The sequence below is a fragment of the Neolamprologus brichardi genome, chromosome 6 (assembly GCF_056152115.1).
Source record: "Neolamprologus brichardi isolate AB-2024 chromosome 6, ASM5615211v1, whole genome shotgun sequence".
NCBI lineage: Eukaryota > Metazoa > Chordata > Actinopteri > Cichliformes > Cichlidae > Neolamprologus > Neolamprologus brichardi.
The window spans coordinates 7,947,471-7,964,720 of record NC_142109.1 but is presented as its reverse complement, the minus strand read 5'-3'; the positions used below and the strand labels follow the sequence as shown (position 1 = coordinate 7,964,720).

At 41.5% G+C, this 17,250-nt stretch overlaps 2 protein-coding genes across 2 annotated transcripts; one reads left to right on the top strand and one right to left on the bottom strand.

Moving 5' to 3' along the window:
* Positions 1-1,515: 1,515 nt before the first annotated feature.
* LOC148102478 (cell adhesion molecule 4-like) lies at positions 1,516-12,087 on the top strand. The gene is made up of 7 exons (XM_087842402.1): positions 1,516-1,570; positions 2,478-2,759; positions 3,105-3,434; positions 8,046-8,288; positions 11,148-11,171; positions 11,731-11,778; positions 11,912-12,087. Exons 1-7 carry the CDS (start codon positions 1,516-1,518, stop codon positions 12,085-12,087), a joined length of 1,158 nt encoding a protein of 385 aa, XP_087698528.1.
* Positions 11,597-15,706, bottom strand: LOC148102477 (uncharacterized). The gene is made up of 2 exons (XM_087841593.1): positions 14,120-15,706; positions 11,597-11,638 (listed from the first exon to the last, which is right to left on the bottom strand). The coding sequence occupies exon 1, from the start codon at positions 15,566-15,568 to the stop codon at positions 14,339-14,341; it is 1,230 nt and encodes a 409-aa protein (XP_087697719.1). The 5' UTR covers positions 15,569-15,706; the 3' UTR covers positions 11,597-11,638; positions 14,120-14,338.
* Between the last annotated feature and the right edge of the window lie 1,544 nt (positions 15,707-17,250).

Here is a 17,250-nt window from a genome sequence, read left to right as displayed (position 1 = left end):
GGTTTTCATCATTTTGTTCAGGGCATGTTCATGTATCTAGTTCATGTTTGTATTTCATCGTTTCTTTCATGCCTGTGCAAAATCACGTTCATAGTCGTCATAGTCTTTTCTAGTATTGCCGGTTTGGGTCTTAGTTTAGCCCCTGCCACTGTGCGAGTTGTTTTGTTTCACACTCTTGTCATCAGCCCTAATAAGGGCTCGATTTTTGTTTAAGCTTCAGTTCCTCTCACTAGCGTTTGCCTCTGGGTCCTCTTCACAAACACACCGGCGTACCCCGCCATGACGCCCCTACGTGTCAGGAGTATCGGAGCTGTTGAGACACATTTTTTCGGGTCTCTGTGGCTTTTAAACCCCAAAACACGCTGCACCACAAATTGGTCCACCCCAAGGATCAGGTCCCCCGACACAAACAGAGTAACATAGTGTACGCTGTTAAGTGCCAGGAGGATTGCAAGGATTTATACATCGGGGAAACCAAACAACCTCTGGCGAAGCAGATGGCACAACACAGAAGAGCTACCTCATCAAGCCAGGACTCTGCAGTCTATTTACACCTTCAGGCCAGTGGACACTGTTTAAATGATGAGGATGTACACATCCTGGACAGGGAGGTTTGAGCGCAAAGTCAAGGAAGCCATTTACGTGAAAAGGGAAAGACCATCTCTGAATTGAGGAGGGGGCCTAAGGCTACATCTTTCACCATCTTACAATGCTGTGATTGCAGCCATTCCCCAACTCTCTGTGGATGTTACTCATGGCCATTGATCAGTGGTATCTGATCAGTAGGCTTCGATTAGTAGTCGCTGAACAATGGTCATGAGAATTTTCATATTAATGATCTAGGAACTGACCTCACAGCCCATTGTTCATGTAGTGGGCTGGTTCAGTCATTGTGCAAATGTACTGTTTATAAGATTGGGGAAACCTGCAGTCAGCTGAGACTGAAGAAGTTACTTGGATGATGAAACGTTTCTCCCACTGAAAACGCTACGTCCAGATGAACAGAATCAACCTTTTGGGTATTACATACCTGGATGATAGAGCACGCATGAAGACATTATTTTATTAATGTCTTCGTGCTTCATGTTTAAGTTTTCAATAAATTGCATGCTCACTCCTTGTCTCACTCCAATTTCTTCTTGTTTTAAGCTATACTTGGACCCTTGTTAAGATCTAACAGTGCTAAATATGATTTTTTTTGTCATTTTGCAAGTGTTCTTAAACTTTTGATCTGGACTGTAAAACCTCCTCAGGAGACAGACTTGACTTGAATCCCTGACTTCAGAAAAACAGAGTTTCACTTTCACAGCTGACTATCTTTGAAGATTGAAAAACAAAAAAAACAAAAGCAAAAAACAGAAGAGCGGATGTATTTTTGGTAAACAGGCTACTCTGCCAACATTGTTCTCCTACAGAAGAAAAGCAAAACGGGGAACTCGCAGGGCAGATTCCCTCTCTGTACACCTTTGGGTTTCATGTTTGATCATTTTATTTCTAAAACTCTAGCTGGGAATAATGTTTTTCCATTTTATTCTTCTGGTTGCCTCCTCAGTCACCTTTCTGTGCACGCTAAGACGCTTTGTCTGTGTTCGGGATGTTCTTGTTTAGTCCTGATTCTGCTGAATGTTAGCCTTAAGGTCAGCGTGCTGGGTCTTTTGACACAGTGTCTTGTGGTTATTGTGTTTTTGTGACTGTTTCTATTTTAAAGATGGATTCAATTCCAGCATTAGAGTCAGCCCCAAGTTTAGTTACACGTTTCTAACTTTCTGCCTAGTTTATGTTTCTTGTGTTAGGTTCCTCTTGAGTCTCTGTCATCCCCATGTCTCCTGTCGGAGTCTGGCTTGTGTGTCTGTGTGTTTCCAAGGTATTCCCAGTGTTCCAGGTTTTCTCTGTTATTTTGGTTTGACAGTTTTTGGTCATGTCTTTCTACCATCCTTAATAAACGGTTTGCTTTTTGTTAAAAATCTAGTTTTGCCTTCCTTTGTCCATGTTTAGGTCCTCACAAAAGAAACTCACGATCTGCAGCCGCAGATCTTGATTGACACTTACAAACTTCAAGTAATTACTATGGCTGTTAGTTGAATGTCTGAATAATACGTAAGGTTATCATTGAATCTTATAATGATAATATTCTAATACGTTATAAATTGGTTACTATTCTGAAACAAGCGAGTAAAAAAACATACATCAGAACTACATCATGCACAGGTAAGAGAAGGCTATCATATCAGGATACTTTGTGTTATGATGGCATAAAACAAATCTTTTTCAAATCTAGTCCAAATGTGACATACATTCATTCAAGATAAATGTTTATTTTCTTTGTAGATTTGTTCTGACTTTACTGCTAAATCACCAAACATCCAGATATTTTGAGATTGAACAATAAAATATATTATTATTGTAAAATATAAAGTCATAAGATGGATTATAAAGCACTGGTGTCATTACAGTTTTCTTGATTATCTCAGACATATATACTTTGTTTCTTACAGGTTCTAGCTGCATAGAGTATCCTGTGTTCACTCCATCTGCACTGGTAGTGAAGTACAATGACCCAGCCAATGTTACATGTGTTGTATGTCAGAAGGACTGCAGTGGGTTTGGTTTGGAGCACGCTGTGGGAAAAGGTACAAAAAATGGAACCACGATGTTCTGGACCATTGACAGACTGACTGAATGGGGCATATCTGTCATGTGCTATTATAACAATGATGCCGGTGATCAGTGCTGCAGCGCTCTGGATCTATCTATCTATCGTAAGTACTTACTTTATAACATCAGACTTTCTAGTGAATATTGCGTCATTTATAATCTGAATTCGATTTCTTTGTGTAAATATGTAAATATGTACTCTAGACCATGACACTTGCCAATGAATTTTTCATAATTCATAATCCCAAATCAACCTCTTTCTCTGCGTAAATATAAAGTTACATGGATTCAACCCCTTAGTTGTTGTTAACAAGTCTTTAGCTTGCATTCTGTGTTGTTCTTTACATTTTTTGTTTCTTTCTCTTTCTTTCCAGTTAGATGGATTCATGCTCTCAGCAGTTACTGACTGACATCTACCTGTGTTACTCGTTCTTTCCCTGTCTTCTCAGAGCCTCCAGAAAGTGTCTCCATCAGCTTTGTAAACCACACTGAGATGATGTTTGAGAATCAGCAGTACACCCTGCAGTGTAGCGTACAGAACGTAGCTCCTGTTCAAAGCCTCACTGTGACCTTCTACAGAGGAAACACAGCACTGGATCACCTACAGTCCAGGAGTGAACAGATGAAACCAGTGAATGAGACCTTCACTCTGAACATCACCCCCAGTAGAGAAGATGATGGATCCCAGTACTGGTGCGAAACCAAGCTGGAGCTGGGACCAGCTGGACCACAGAGCCCTCCAGTGGTGACATCAGAAAGTGTCAATGTTACAGTCTACTGTGAGCATAAAAGAATGAATAGTCAAAGGCGCTTGCAAAGAAAAGCGTCTGGACTTCTTTAAGTTACTTGAAGACGTTTCACCTCTCATCCGAGAGGCTTCTTCAGTTCTAAGGTCAAATGGTGGAGAGTCCCAGATATAACCCTAGTGGGAGTGTCCCCCCACAGAGGGACAAAAGGACCCCCTGATGATCCTCTAATCGCCTGAGCCAAGGTGTGGAACTGGGTGTCACCCAGTGTCACAATAGGTGACACCCCCGTGTCACCTATTGTAGCCAACCTTTACATGGAGGAAGTGGAAAGGAAGGCTCTTGGCTCTTTCAAAGGAAGAGTACCCAGCCACTGGTACAGATATGTAGACGACACCTGGGTCAAAATCAAGACACAAGAAGTGGAATCCTTCACTGCGCACATCAACGCTGTGGATAAAAACATCAAGTTCACCAGGGAAGACACGAAGGACGACTGTTTGCCTTTCCTGGACTGCGCTGTGCACATTGAAGAGAATGGCAACCTCAACATCGAAGTTTACCGGAAGCCCACACACACGGACCAGTACCTCCTGTTTGACTCCCATCACCCTCTGGAACACAAACTTGGAGTAATTAGGACCCTACACCACCGGGCAGAACATGTTCCCTCTAAGCCTGAAGGGAAAAAGAAGGAACACACACATGTAAAGGAAGCACTCAAAATGTGCGGCTATCCTAAATGGGCGTTTTTAAAGTCAGCAAAGAGGCACAGAAAAGAAGATCAGACACCAGCGAGGGAGGATAAGAAGGACAGGCGCAACAACATTGTCATCCCCTATGTAGCCGGTGTATCAGAGAAACTCAGGAGGGTTTTCTCCAAGCATGACATCCCGGTGTACTTCAGACCCAGCAACACACTCAGACAAAAACTGGTTCACCCGAAAGACAAAACGCCAAAACACAGACTTAACAATGTGGTGTATGCCGTACAGTGCAGCGAGGAATGCCCAGACCTCTACATTGGAGAGACCAAACAGCCACTTCACAAGCGCATGGCACAACATAGAAGAGCCACCTCCACAGGACAAGATTCAGCTGTCCATCTGCATCTTAAGGATAAAGGACACTCTTTCGAGGATGCCAATGTTCACATTTTGGACAGAGAGGACAGATGGTTTGAAAGAGGAGTGAAAGAAGCCATCTATGTCCACTGTGAGCGACCATCTTTGAACAGAGGCGGTGGTTTACGACACCAACTCTCTGCCATCTATAATCCAGTTTTGAGATCCCTTCCCAGACGCCTTAACGCCCACTCACACCCTGGGCCATCTGACCTCAGGAATTCGCATGATAAGGTGGGGCCAGGTTTCACAATGAACTCACCCGAAACTCTGGCTGATTGGGACCCACACCCAGTTCCACACCTTGGCTCAGGCGATTAGAGGATCATCAGGGGGTCCTTTTGTCCCTCTGTGGGGGGACACTCCCACTAGGGTTATATCTGGGACTCCCCACCATTTTTCCTTAGAACTGAAGAAGCCTCTCGGATGAGAGGTGAAACGTCTTCAAGTAACTTAAAGAAGTCCAGACGCTTTTCTTTGCAAGCTCCTTTGACTACGATGACCTGGATGACTGAGAACCTTCACAGACATATTGCCGTACATTTTGGGAGGAACACCCTTCAACTGGTGCGGGAGTATGAAAGGGAATCAAGGAAACTAGCGGATTATAGGAACCATCTCCGTTTCAACCTAAGATGCAGACAAACCAGAGTTGTTCCCAAGAGCCTGCGCCTTGGATCCACTGTCAGGGGATACAGAGCAGACTTGATTCTACAGAGAGCGCAAAATCACCTTTTAAGTGAAAGGATAAGACAGGTCCATTTCACTATAGATGCCCTCCAGATCAAGATCAGCCAGACTCTGCAGGAACTGGAAACCCTTCTACCCTCTCCAATCTTAGAAGAGGTTTACAAGTTTGTGGACAAGGCTCAGCGGGCCCAACACTCGAAAGGAAAAGAAAGACAACGCAGGAAATTTCACACCTTGCTTTCAAAAACACACACTCCTCATTCTGAATCTGAACCTACACAACCCATAGAAGAAAACACACCTGAAGACAGTCAGGAGAAATGGGTCAAGAACTTTTCAGACAGGAATCTCACTGAACCTGAAAAGAGAGTATTAGCCAAAGGTCTCAATTTTGCCATTTCTCCACAACAGTTGCCCATAGTGGACCTCATCACAGCCACAGAATCTGCCATTCGGATTAATAAATTATCACAGACAGAAGCAGAGCAAATCAGGATGAAAGTCTCAGCCACCCTCTCCAGTGCCAAAGTCCCTCCGTCTAACCTCACAATACAGGAAAAGAAGGCCGTCGCTTCCCTGAGCAAAGACCACAACATCACTGTTTTACCAGCGGATAAGGGAAGATGCACCGTGGTCCTAAACACTACAGATTACCATACAAAGATCACTACTCTCCTCAGTGACAACAATACCTACGAAGCCTTAAAGCGAGACCCCACAAGCAGCTACAAAAAGAAAGTTATAGCTTGCCTTCAAGACTTGGAAAAGGACAAAATCATTGACCGCCTTACTTATCACCGCCTTTACCCAGGGGATGCCATACCCTGCATTTACGGACTTCCAAAAATCCACAAGGAAGCTGTCCCACTCAGACCCATAGTCAGTAGCATAAACTCAGCCACTTATAACATTGCAAAACACCTTGCTACCATCCTTGCTCCTCTCGTGGGGAACACCCCACACCACATCAAGAACTCCACCGATTTCACTGACAAGGTCCAGAAACTTACCCTGGACCCAGATGAAACCATGGTGTCCTTTGATGTAGTTTCTCTCTTCACGTGCATACCCACCACGGAGGCAGTGGAGACTGTCAGAAAACGACTACAAGAAGACAACTCCTTGGAGGACAGGACCAACTTCACACCCGATCAGATTTGCACACTGTTAGACCTCTGCCTCACCACTACATATTTCAAATACAACGAAGGCTATTACAGACAAAAACATGGCTGTGCCATGGGCTCCCCCGTGTCACCTATTGTAGCCAACCTTTACATGGAGGAAGTGGAAAGCAAGGCTCTTGGCTCTTTCAAAGGAAGAGTACCCAGCCACTGGTACAGATATGTAGACGACACCTGGGTCAAAATCAAGACACAAGAAGTGGAATCCTTCACTGCGCACATTAACGCTGTGGATAAAAACATCAAGTTCACCAGGGAAGACACAAAGGATGACTGTTTGCCTTTCCTGGACTGCGCTGTGCACATTGAAGAGAATGGCAACCTCAACATCGAAGTTTACCGGAAGCCCACACACACGGACCAGTACCTCCTGTTTGACTCCCATCACCCTCTGGAACACAAACTTGGAGTAATTAGGACCCTACACCACCGGGCAGAACATGTTCCCTCTAAGCCTGAAGGGAAAAAGAAGGAACACACACATGTAAAGGAAGCACTCAAAATGTGCGGCTATCCTAAATGGGCGTTTTTAAAGTCAGCAAAGAGGCACAGAAAAGAAGATCAGACACCAGCGAGGGAGGATAAGAAGGACAGGCGCAACAACATTGTCATCCCCTATGTAGCCGGTGTATCAGAGAAACTCAGGAGGGTTTTCTCCAAGCATGACATCCCGGTGTACTTCAGACCCAGCAACACACTCAGACAAAAACTGGTTCACCCGAAAGACAAAACGCCAAAACACAGACTTAACAATGTGGTGTATGCTGTGCAGTGCAGCGAGGAATGCCCAGACCTCTACATTGGAGAGACCAAACAGCCACTTCACAAGCGCATGGCACAACACAGAAGAGCCACCTCCACAGGACAAGATTCAGCTGTCCATCTGCATCTTAAGGATAAAGGACACTCTTTCGAGGATGCCAATGTTCACATTTTGGACAGAGAGGACAGATGGTTTGAAAGAGGAGTGAAAGAAGCCATCTATGTCCACTGTGAGCGACCATCTTTGAACAGAGGCGGTGGTTTACGACACCAACTCTCTGCCATCTATAATCCAGTTTTGAGATCCCTTCCCAGACGCCTTAACGCCCACTCACACCCTGGGCCATCTGACCTCAGGAATTCGCATGATAAGGTGGGGCCAGGTTTCACAATGAACTCACCCGAAACTCTGGCTGATTGGGACCCACACCCAGTTCCACACCTTGGCTCAGGCGATTAGAGGATCATCAGGGGGTCCTTTTGTCCCTCTGTGGGGGGACACTCCCACCAGGTTTATATCTGGGACTCTCCACCATTTGACCTTAGAACTGAAGAAGCCTCTCGGATGAGAGGTGAAACGTCTTCAAGTAACTTAAAGAAGTCCAGACGCTTTTCTTTGCAAGCTCCTTTGACTACGATGACCTGGATGACTGAGAACCTTCACAGACAAAAAAATGAATATTTCTTTAGATTATATTTGTGTCATTTTTTGTTTTTTGCTTTTATTAAAAAAATACATTTTTATTATACATTGATTCAGATATTGTACAGAGTTTAGCAGAAATCAAATAAATGATGTCATGATGTTTAAAAAAGAACAAATATGTGCATAAATTAGTAATCGAAGTCAATTTTGCTAATATATTTCTTCAATAATCTCACAGATGGGCCTGAGCTAAAGGAGCCACCAAATCCAGATGTGATCACAATCACAGAAGGAGACACTCTACACCTGAACTGCTCCACTGTGGGAAACCCCAGCCCCTCATACACCTGGACACGCCCAACAAATAGTCCTTCCTACAGTGGCAGCGTTCTCACTATTAAATCTGTCGGCTTTGTGCATATCTGCACTGTGAGCAGCACAGTAGGGACTGTCACCAAGCAGTTTAACATTGATGTACAAGGTGAGTGTTGTCAGATACTTCCTGGAAAATGAGTCACTGAAGATCAATCACAATATTATTTCACAAATTAAGTTCATTGTGAGTGTTTTGGTGTTTTTAATTTGCCTGGTATAAATGATTCTCCTTTCCTTTCTTTACCCAACCCCGACCCCACCTCATCACAATTCTACAGTCAACTCCACCCCATATAAACTCAGTAAAATTATCATTAGTGACAGCTGAATAAATGACTGAATGGTTAATATGTATTTTTGATACTGATTCTGATGAGCAGCTTGTAACTGTCTGTAAATAAACTTGTTGTTTGGAAAAAGCACATTTCCAAGGTAAGGTCTCCCCATTTTTCTATCTCTTTGTTTAAATGTAATGTTGAAACTGGGCCCACGGGGTCTTCAAAGGTCTCTGCTAGATAAATGTCCCCTCTGTTCTTCATCTGTTGTCTGATTCTCTCCTTAATCATTTTCTGTTTGATAATGCAGGCTATTTTCACTCAAACTTTAAGTCGTTAATACATCTCATACACAACACTCCACAATGTCTGCACATTTTCTGGGGATTATTCGATGATGCCACTTTTCCTCTCAAGTTGAATTAGATAAGGGTTGCCCTTGGACTAAAATGTGTCCTCACTGCTCAGTATCTTGAATTTTATGTCCTTTTCTACTCAAGATGCAACATAAAAGGGACTTTTAGTCATTTTAGCTCACAAAGTTTGCTTTGTTTGTGCTGTTCCATTGTCAAATTTCAAAAGCTGTTAAATGAATAAAGTCGGAGCGTTGCAAAGCGTTTCCACTTCATCACTTCCACATATGTAATCCTGATAAGCAGCAGATTATTCTTCATGTATCCGATTCAATTCCATCATACTTCTGTATCCATGTGTATCCACACTCAAGCCTTGTCCTCTGTTCTATTTTGCTTCAGGACACTTGCTTCAGTTCCCTCGTCTCACCGTCATTCAGTTCAGTTGGTGTTATGTCTATATTCGGTTCTTCTGGAAATATTGCTGTTAATAATTCATGTGTTTTAGATTCTATACAGTCAGACTTCATTGAAACGGTAAGATTGATCTTATTCACTTTCTGGGGATCCTGTTCTAACTCCTGTCCCTGCTAGGATCTCCTTCCTCTATGATGGGTCATCAGATACTTTTTCTTACTGTGGACCCATTGTCATTTTTTATAGTATAGTATTTTATAGTAGTAAATAAAGAGAACTTTTCTGTCATTTAGTTGTTTATCTTTTACTTAATTACTTTGCTAAAGCATGAACAGCCATAAGAGAAGTTTATGCTGTAACACTTAAGAAACAGTTAACAGTCCAAAATGTTTCTCTCCTGGCATTCAACAGCTGTCAAACCTTTTTGTAAACCTCTTTTTCATGTTTATTCGCATTTCTGCTCTTATTCACAAACACTTTGTTATTTGACCTCCATCAGTTTCCGGTCTCTGTAATAGATCTGTCCTTCTGATGGCCTTGTGAGGATTATCACCACTTCTGGTTTAACTATCCTTGCCTCTGATGGCCCTCAGGCTTTTATTCGAGGCTTTGTCTTGTCTCTCCTGACATCTTCAAGTCTTCCTGAAGCCTTTTTGCCATCAGTTTCAATCTGTATCCTTCTCAGTACCTTCTCCTCTCCATATTCTGTTCATGCATTTCGTCAGTCTGTCTTTAACGTTGAGCTGCAGCTAATGTCATGTGACATTAGAGTTGTTTCTCCCTGCCACGGTATGACTGGTCTTATTTTTTGGTTGGGGGGACTCCACTTTGCTCTGTAGCTTCATCAGACTTCAATCAACAACTACTTCCTTACTTACATCTTTTCCTTTCTTTTCAACTCTTGTCAATCACTCAATGTTTAAATTCTTAGTATTTTTTTTTTTTAAAAAGTGCTTCTCAGGTGGGGTATCAGCCCCTTGAATTATGCTCAGGTCACACTATTGGAATAGATGCTGCTACTTCTGCAACCAGGTTTCCTCAATATTTAATAACTGAGCTGCTGGTCATCATCAAGCTATTTGTCGTACATCAGTTTTGACTCTGATGTCATCTTTTTACCTCATAAAAGTCCTGGTAAGCCATGACATAGAGCTGGTGGTGGTAACAAACTCTTTTCCATTTATATCCACATTTCTGTTCGTCTTTACAAAAACGTTGTTCTCTAAACTTTGTATAATAGCTTCTCCTGGCCTCCAATTACCTCTGAGCCTTATTACAGGCTCTCTTCTTATCTCTCTTTATGGACTGATAGCTCTCAAGCCTTTGTTTCATTGCTGACTTCATTACTATATTCCAGTCATTTTCTTGCCCACCTTGTGTGAGCCAATCAGCTCCCATTCCATATACTTTAAATCTCATTGCCCTTCTGTCATCCTGCCTGTCAGACTCTCGTTTGTATAACCTTTGTCTCACCGCTTTCCCTCAGAGCTCCATCCAAGCCTCCATCTTCATCTCTGGGGAAGTCCCATCCTAAATCCTATCACTGCTGGGATCTTGTTGTGATTTGATGGGTCATTGGCATTTAATCATCAAACTGTGCATCTCTGTATCTTTGCCTCAATAAATGTCTTGCTGATGCCTTTGGTTTATTTTGTTCAGCTTAAGTACAAATTTCAAATTTCTAGTTTAGTCATTTCATTTCAGATTCTGGTGTTTGCTTGTGATGGCCATTATGTTCAAACAATGTCAACCTTTGGTTATAATGGACGATACATATTTTCCACTGGTGGCTACATCATTTTTAACAAACCAGCAAAAGTGCACAGTCCTTTAAATCCATGAAACACACTATATTATGCTATATTATGAAAGAACAGGTAACTATAGCAGTCATAAAAATGTGGTCAGGCAAAATTGCAGCAGCTTCCCTGATCATTTTACTAAGATAAGTGAAGAGAAAATGATCTAAATAGCTCAGCCCAGCACCAATTTAGCTCTTTATTTAATAACTGCAAATCTCCATAGATAATTCGAGTTAGTTTCCACACCTATGTGCCAGGTAATTATGTTTAGTTGATATTTTTATTAATTGGTGCAGCACACAGCCATTACACTAGGATATTTAGATCATTTTCTCTTTATTTTTTATGTACTTCAAAGATCAAAATATTTACAACCTGAACCTAAAATTTCTCTTAATATACCAAAGTTATGATGCATTAAAAGTCTGCTGATTTTGGGACTTTTCCAGATTTGCTTGTCTTTGTGTGGAGTGGCACACTTTACAACATTTCTCTTTGCTTGTTCTAACGCTGCCTCTCATTCTCCGTCAGTTCTAAAAGCCGTCGGCTCGGCCTCGGCTATCACCTTCAATGTGACGGCCTACCATCACTCGCTGCGCTCCTTCCTGCCTGCCAAAGAAAACCAGAACATAACCTCATCAGTCATCTACTTCATCTGGAACCTGGTGCTCTTCTCTTCTCGTCTCACTGCCCTCGCTCTTTTGGCCTCCGTGCTGCCCTGCTTCATCTGACTGATATTTGCATCCTCTGTGCTGTGTGGTGCTGGAAGATGAGCACACATCATCCTGATTTTGTAAAAGAGTCCATGTCAGCTTTAATTATAGCTGCCTGTGTTGTTGCAGTTTACGTCCTATGTCTAATACTTAAATGTATTTATTATAGTCTTTCATCCAAACCCTGAAAAAGATGAGCTCATAGGGTCCAACACAGAGCAACAACCTGAAGATGAGGTGGGATTTTATATGTTTGTCCCTGCACCAAAGATTGCAGACCACCTTCCATCCTCCCCATCAGCACACTGCAATAAAAGAATGAGGAAGCTGGCTGAGAACTCCTGACGTGCACTTGACATCCACAGGACGACTAGAAAGAGACCGAGTCATGCAGAATGTTTTCATCTAGATCGCGTGGCTGTGTTTTGTAGCACTCTGACCTTTGTCTGATTTAGCCACAGATATAATGTCTCAAGGCATTACTCATCTTAATGTGGAGATGAAATTGAATATGCACTTTCTGCTGTGCATTAAATCATTTCACTGTGTGTCAAACAATTTCAAGACATCAGTCATTAAATTAAATGAGAGGCTTTAATTATTAAATCTGTATTAAATAGTTGTTGTTTACATGTGAAGAGATCATCTTTTCTAAAGAATCTAACAGGTTAAATTAGGATAAAATTATTGTCAGCAGTGACTGAGTCTGCCATCCCACCTACCAGACAAGAAGGTTTATATGACTGTCCATGAGATCAGTCTCACTGTGATTAGCACTGGATGAACCGTAGGTACTAAACACTGAGCATGCGTGTCAACAAAAAACAGACATTTATAACAATTTTTCCTCTTCACACAGTTAGCTGGTAGATGGCAGGCATCTGACTGTGTAAACTGCTGTATGTGTGTCACAGTACTGGATCTGCGACCCAGTGTTTTGTCTATTTTAGTTTTTTTTGTTGATAACTGTATTATTCTTCATGTTTCTGTTTTATTTTGAAGGAGTCTGATGTGTTCTTGTTCGTTGGTGTTAGTTTGACTTTCCCTGTGACGTCATGTTTCATTTCAGTCACACAACTATGAACACATCCAGTGTGTTCATAGTTGATTATAGTTTTTCACAGTCTGTCTTAGTTGTACCTAGTTTTTCATAGTTTCATGTTAAACGCCGTGACACATCAACATGTGGCCATGCAATAAAGACCTTCCTTACCCATATCAGTAAAGGGGCTCTGTAGCTTCATGATTAGTTTGCGTTTTTTCTTCCTTCACTTTGATCTGTGTTTGTGGAAATATAATGTGTGTAGCAGGACCTGGTTTGTGGCACGCTTGCGGGGGAGGCTAACACAGCGGAGCTCCATCAGTTCATCACCCCTCCCCTGCAAAAGATGTGCTGGGACCTGAGGTTATGTTGTTGTTGTGTGTGTGTAGCTGGCAGCTGGGGCTGAGGGTTGGAAGAGACAAAAATTGAGTAAAAAGTGTAGTAAAGTGCGATCTGTGTGGTCGGGTCCGTCATTCATTGTCACTATGTGCAATGTACACTTTCCATTAATCTCACAGTGGAAAATTCCTGGAAATCAAAGTCAAATGTTTATCACTTGAAGAATCAGAATCCTTTTAAACATTATATTTGTACTAAATGTGTATGTAAATATGGTGTCTGTATATTTATGGCCTATATTTGTGACTGTGTTTCTGTTGTAGTTTATTCCTGTATGAATATTAAAAACGTGACTGAAAGTATTAAAAATGTATTTGCATTGCTTTACAGAAAAAGGGAAAAATCGTAGGACTGTGGGGGAAAGAGTGATTACCTCAGTTATACAACTCGTGTAATTATATTAGGTTCATCTTTAAGGAACTCTGCATGTCTCCAAATAGCTTTGAATGTCTTTGAAATGAGAATAATACAAATAGAAAAGAAAAAAAGTGGACACATGCAGACAAAGTAAAGAGATGAATATTCAGTAAGCTATAAAGATTCAAAGGTCTCTCAGTTTTTCTCAAATGTGTGTGAGGACTGCTTGTTTGTATTCTTGGATGCACTTAGTAAATCCAACAGCTCAGCTATTTGTTGTTTGTTGTTTTTAAAAGTTGCAGGAAGAACAAGCTTCTTAAACAGTAAATGAAACAAAGCACAAATTCAAAGTTTTTTTTTTCATTTTATTTTATTTTTTTTTTTCATTTTTGTTTTTTTGTTTTTTAAATCAAAATATCCTGTTGTAACTGGACTTTTTGAGTTAAGAAACAGCACCAAATCCCAACAACACTTCCCTCATGGTGTTTTATAATGTAAAGTCAAGACCCTACAATAATGCACAAAGACTTCAATCCCCTAGAGCAGGCACTTTGGTGACAGTGGGAAGGAAAAACTCACTTTTTAAAAGAGAGAAACCTCCGGCAGACCCAGGCTCTGGGATGGGGTGGCCATCTGCCTCGGCCAGTTGGTGATGAGGGAAGGAAGTTGGGAAAAGAAGAGTAGTTATTTTTAACCACTCTGGTTTCAAAATTAAATTTAGAAAGCCCGATTAAAATGAATATTTGAAGCCAATTTAAGAGTTTTCTCACATAATCACATGCACGTGTTGGTTAGATTTTAGCGTGCACATGAGAAAGCCCTAAAGATGATGTTTTGGCTCCTCAATTTTGCACGTTTTTTGAAGCTGCTGACGATTGCTTCATCCATCACTGGGTTTCTTGACCACATTAAGAGTATTGGAGAATCCCACCTGTCATGGAGTTCATTGTATATTGTCAGGGCGAGTTCTCCAATGTTCTCCAAGGACATTTTGTACTTTTTTGACAAAATTTTGTTCCAGATCTTCTGGAAAAGCCTCTCTACAATAAACTCAGATGCTACTGGATTCATTGTCATCGTCTCATTTCCCTCGTTGATGGCGTGCATTACCAGATCTTTGGTCACATTTTTTACAACTTCCTTGTACTCTTGCCTGTCTTGAGAGACACTGAGTACTCTTGCTGGTAATGCCAACAGGTGTTTAGTGAAGATTGAGACGGTAATATTGTCAAGCTGTTCCCTCAGATTAAAAATCAAAAGGTTTTCTTTGCAGTTGTATGTTTTGCAAAGATCCTTGAGAATGGCCTTGCCCACATTAAAAATGCTGTCGTGGGATAAATTCAAGTGTTTCTCCTCAACTTCAGGCCAGATTTTTTCAACCAGACGATGGCTGATGCAGTCAGGAGTGAGGCGCTCTGTGAAGATCTTGTATTTGGAGGAGACTTTTTCTTTGGCCAGTAAAACCACCAACTGAATAACCCAGTTGACGCGCACCTTTTTCTGCAGCTTCAGTGTCTTTTCCAAAGCTGATACTTCAGCCTGGTTGGTCTCATCTTTGAATTCAGACTGCAATTCTTCTAACACTTGTTTTCCCTGTTCAGTTTGTCTCTTTGCGTCCTCTACCATTGTCTTCTCCTCTGACAGTGCCGTCTGCGCTTCATTCACTGCTTTTTTGGCCTCTTCACACTCTTTTTTTGCCAGTTTGTTCATTTCTTCAAGTGCATTTTTCACTTGGTTCAGTTCAGCTTTTTCTGTGGCATTTGAAACCATCAACTGAACAACTTTGTTGACACACAACTTTGAGGAGGAATCTGGGGTTGCCGTGTCTTTTTTCTCTGTCTCAGCCTCAGCTAATGGTTCTGTCTGCTCGTCCACTTTGTACTGCATTTCTTTTGTGTCCTTCACCACTTTCTGTTCCTCCAGGACTTTTAAATTTTCTTCCCCCTCGACCTCTAGGTCGCCCAGTGTGCTCTCTGGCAGAGTGCACACTAATTCTGGTTTTGCTTGTTGGTCACTCATTTTTGACATTTAAGCTACAATGTTACAATGAATCAGACATTCAAATGTGACTGAGGGTAGCAGAACAAAATCTCATCCAGTGAATCGCTCGTGACTATAAGTAAGAAACGTGCTGGTCCAGTGTGGGTTTCACCTGCAATTTATGGACTTGAGTTGAATGTGACGTCACGGCCTGGTTCTCTTGCCTTTCATCTTTGAACCAGGCCCCGCCCACAACAACGTTCCATATTGGCTCATTGAAAATAGGTAACGCCCACAAAGAACGGGCTGTCAGAGTTTCTGACGTCATGACGTCTCTCTCCTTTAATGGTAAATGGTAAATGGCCTGCATTTGTATATATATGTGTATTACTCAGTCCCTAAGGACCCCAAAGCGCTTTACACTACATTCAGTCATTCACCCATTCACACACACATTGGCTATGTCCCATTTCAGGGTCTGCACGCTTGAAGTACGCGCACTACTCGTACTACGTACGGTGCGTACTATAAGTACGAGAAGTGCGGAAGTGAGAGGCTTGTGAAATGGGACGGTATATGCTTCGTCGCGCTGTTCAGGTTGCCTAGCAACCATGATACTAACCGCGAGACACGTTACATACAGCTTTGTGTGACATAAATGAAGGAGAAAATTGTTTTGTTGGTCAATCATTTTTGTCATGACATCACTTTGATTAGTTGAGTATCTGAGGCTGAGACCACAGGACTGTAAAACATGATTCAAGGGCTTCATTTCTGTACTGAACAGTCATTTAAGATTAGCTAGTAAATAATAATTAGTTAATGTTGTTCATGAGACTAAAGTCATCTCACTATGGTAATGTAAATATAATATGGCCAATATTATAGTATTGTCAGATTATTATGATATATATATATATATATATATATATATATATATATATATATATATATATATATATATATATATATATATATATATATATATATATCTCACACTGACTTTCAGCTTGTTGTGTTTGTGGATATATGACTGACTTTAATTATCCATAAAATCATCAGATTCTCTGTAAGATTAAGGTCGACTATATATATATATATATTTAGAAGTAGAGGCTTCAAAACCAAGTTAATGCTGAAAGTACAAACATCTCTAATGTCACACAACTTTGCCGACATGTGGCCAACAGCAATGTTTTAATGTTCTTCATTATTAAACATTCGCACATGAATAAGTGACGTCATGTTCAGTACTTACTTTTGACAGTTCACTTTTCGGCCGCTCCCTTCTGCCGTATTTTGCGGCAAAATTATCCACACCCACCGTCCCTGAATTGGGACACAGCGATTCACACACTGGCAACAGCCACAGCTGCCCTGGGGCGCACTGACAGAGGCGAGGCTGCCGGACACTGGCGCCACCGGGCCCTCTGACCACCACAACAGGCAACATGGGGTTAGTATCTTGCCCAAGGATACTAACCCCATAATGCTTGAAACAGGCCCGAAAACCATTTTCACCACTTACGCAAAAGCTCTTATCTGTGGTATACCTTTATTTTCCACGCTCTCTTCACTTCCATCCGCCTCTATCACGTCTTTTTGCCCAATTTCGTTTTCTGTGTTTTATATATATATATATATATATATATATATAATGAAAAAAGCTGAACTCTCCTCTGTTTAGAAAAGAACGCAATTTTTTAAATCAACCTTGAAACCAACCACAC

Excerpts from the sequence above, each read along its gene's own strand:
- LOC148102478 (XM_087842402.1), top strand. The coding sequence starts at position 1,516 with ATGTTTTTCCATTTTATTCTTCTGGTTGCCTCCTCAGTCACCTTTCTG. Across the intron at positions 3,435-8,045 it reads TGTCAATGTTACAGTCTACT|ATGGGCCTGAGCTAAAGGAG; the intron begins GTGAGCATAAAA and ends ATAATCTCACAG. Across the intron at positions 11,172-11,730 it reads TTCCCTGATCATTTTACTAA|TTGGCCTCCGTGCTGCCCTG; the intron begins GATAAGTGAAGA and ends GCCCTCGCTCTT.
- LOC148102477 (XM_087841593.1), bottom strand. The coding sequence starts at position 15,568 with ATGTCAAAAATGAGTGACCAACAAGCAAAACCAGAATTAGTGTGCACT.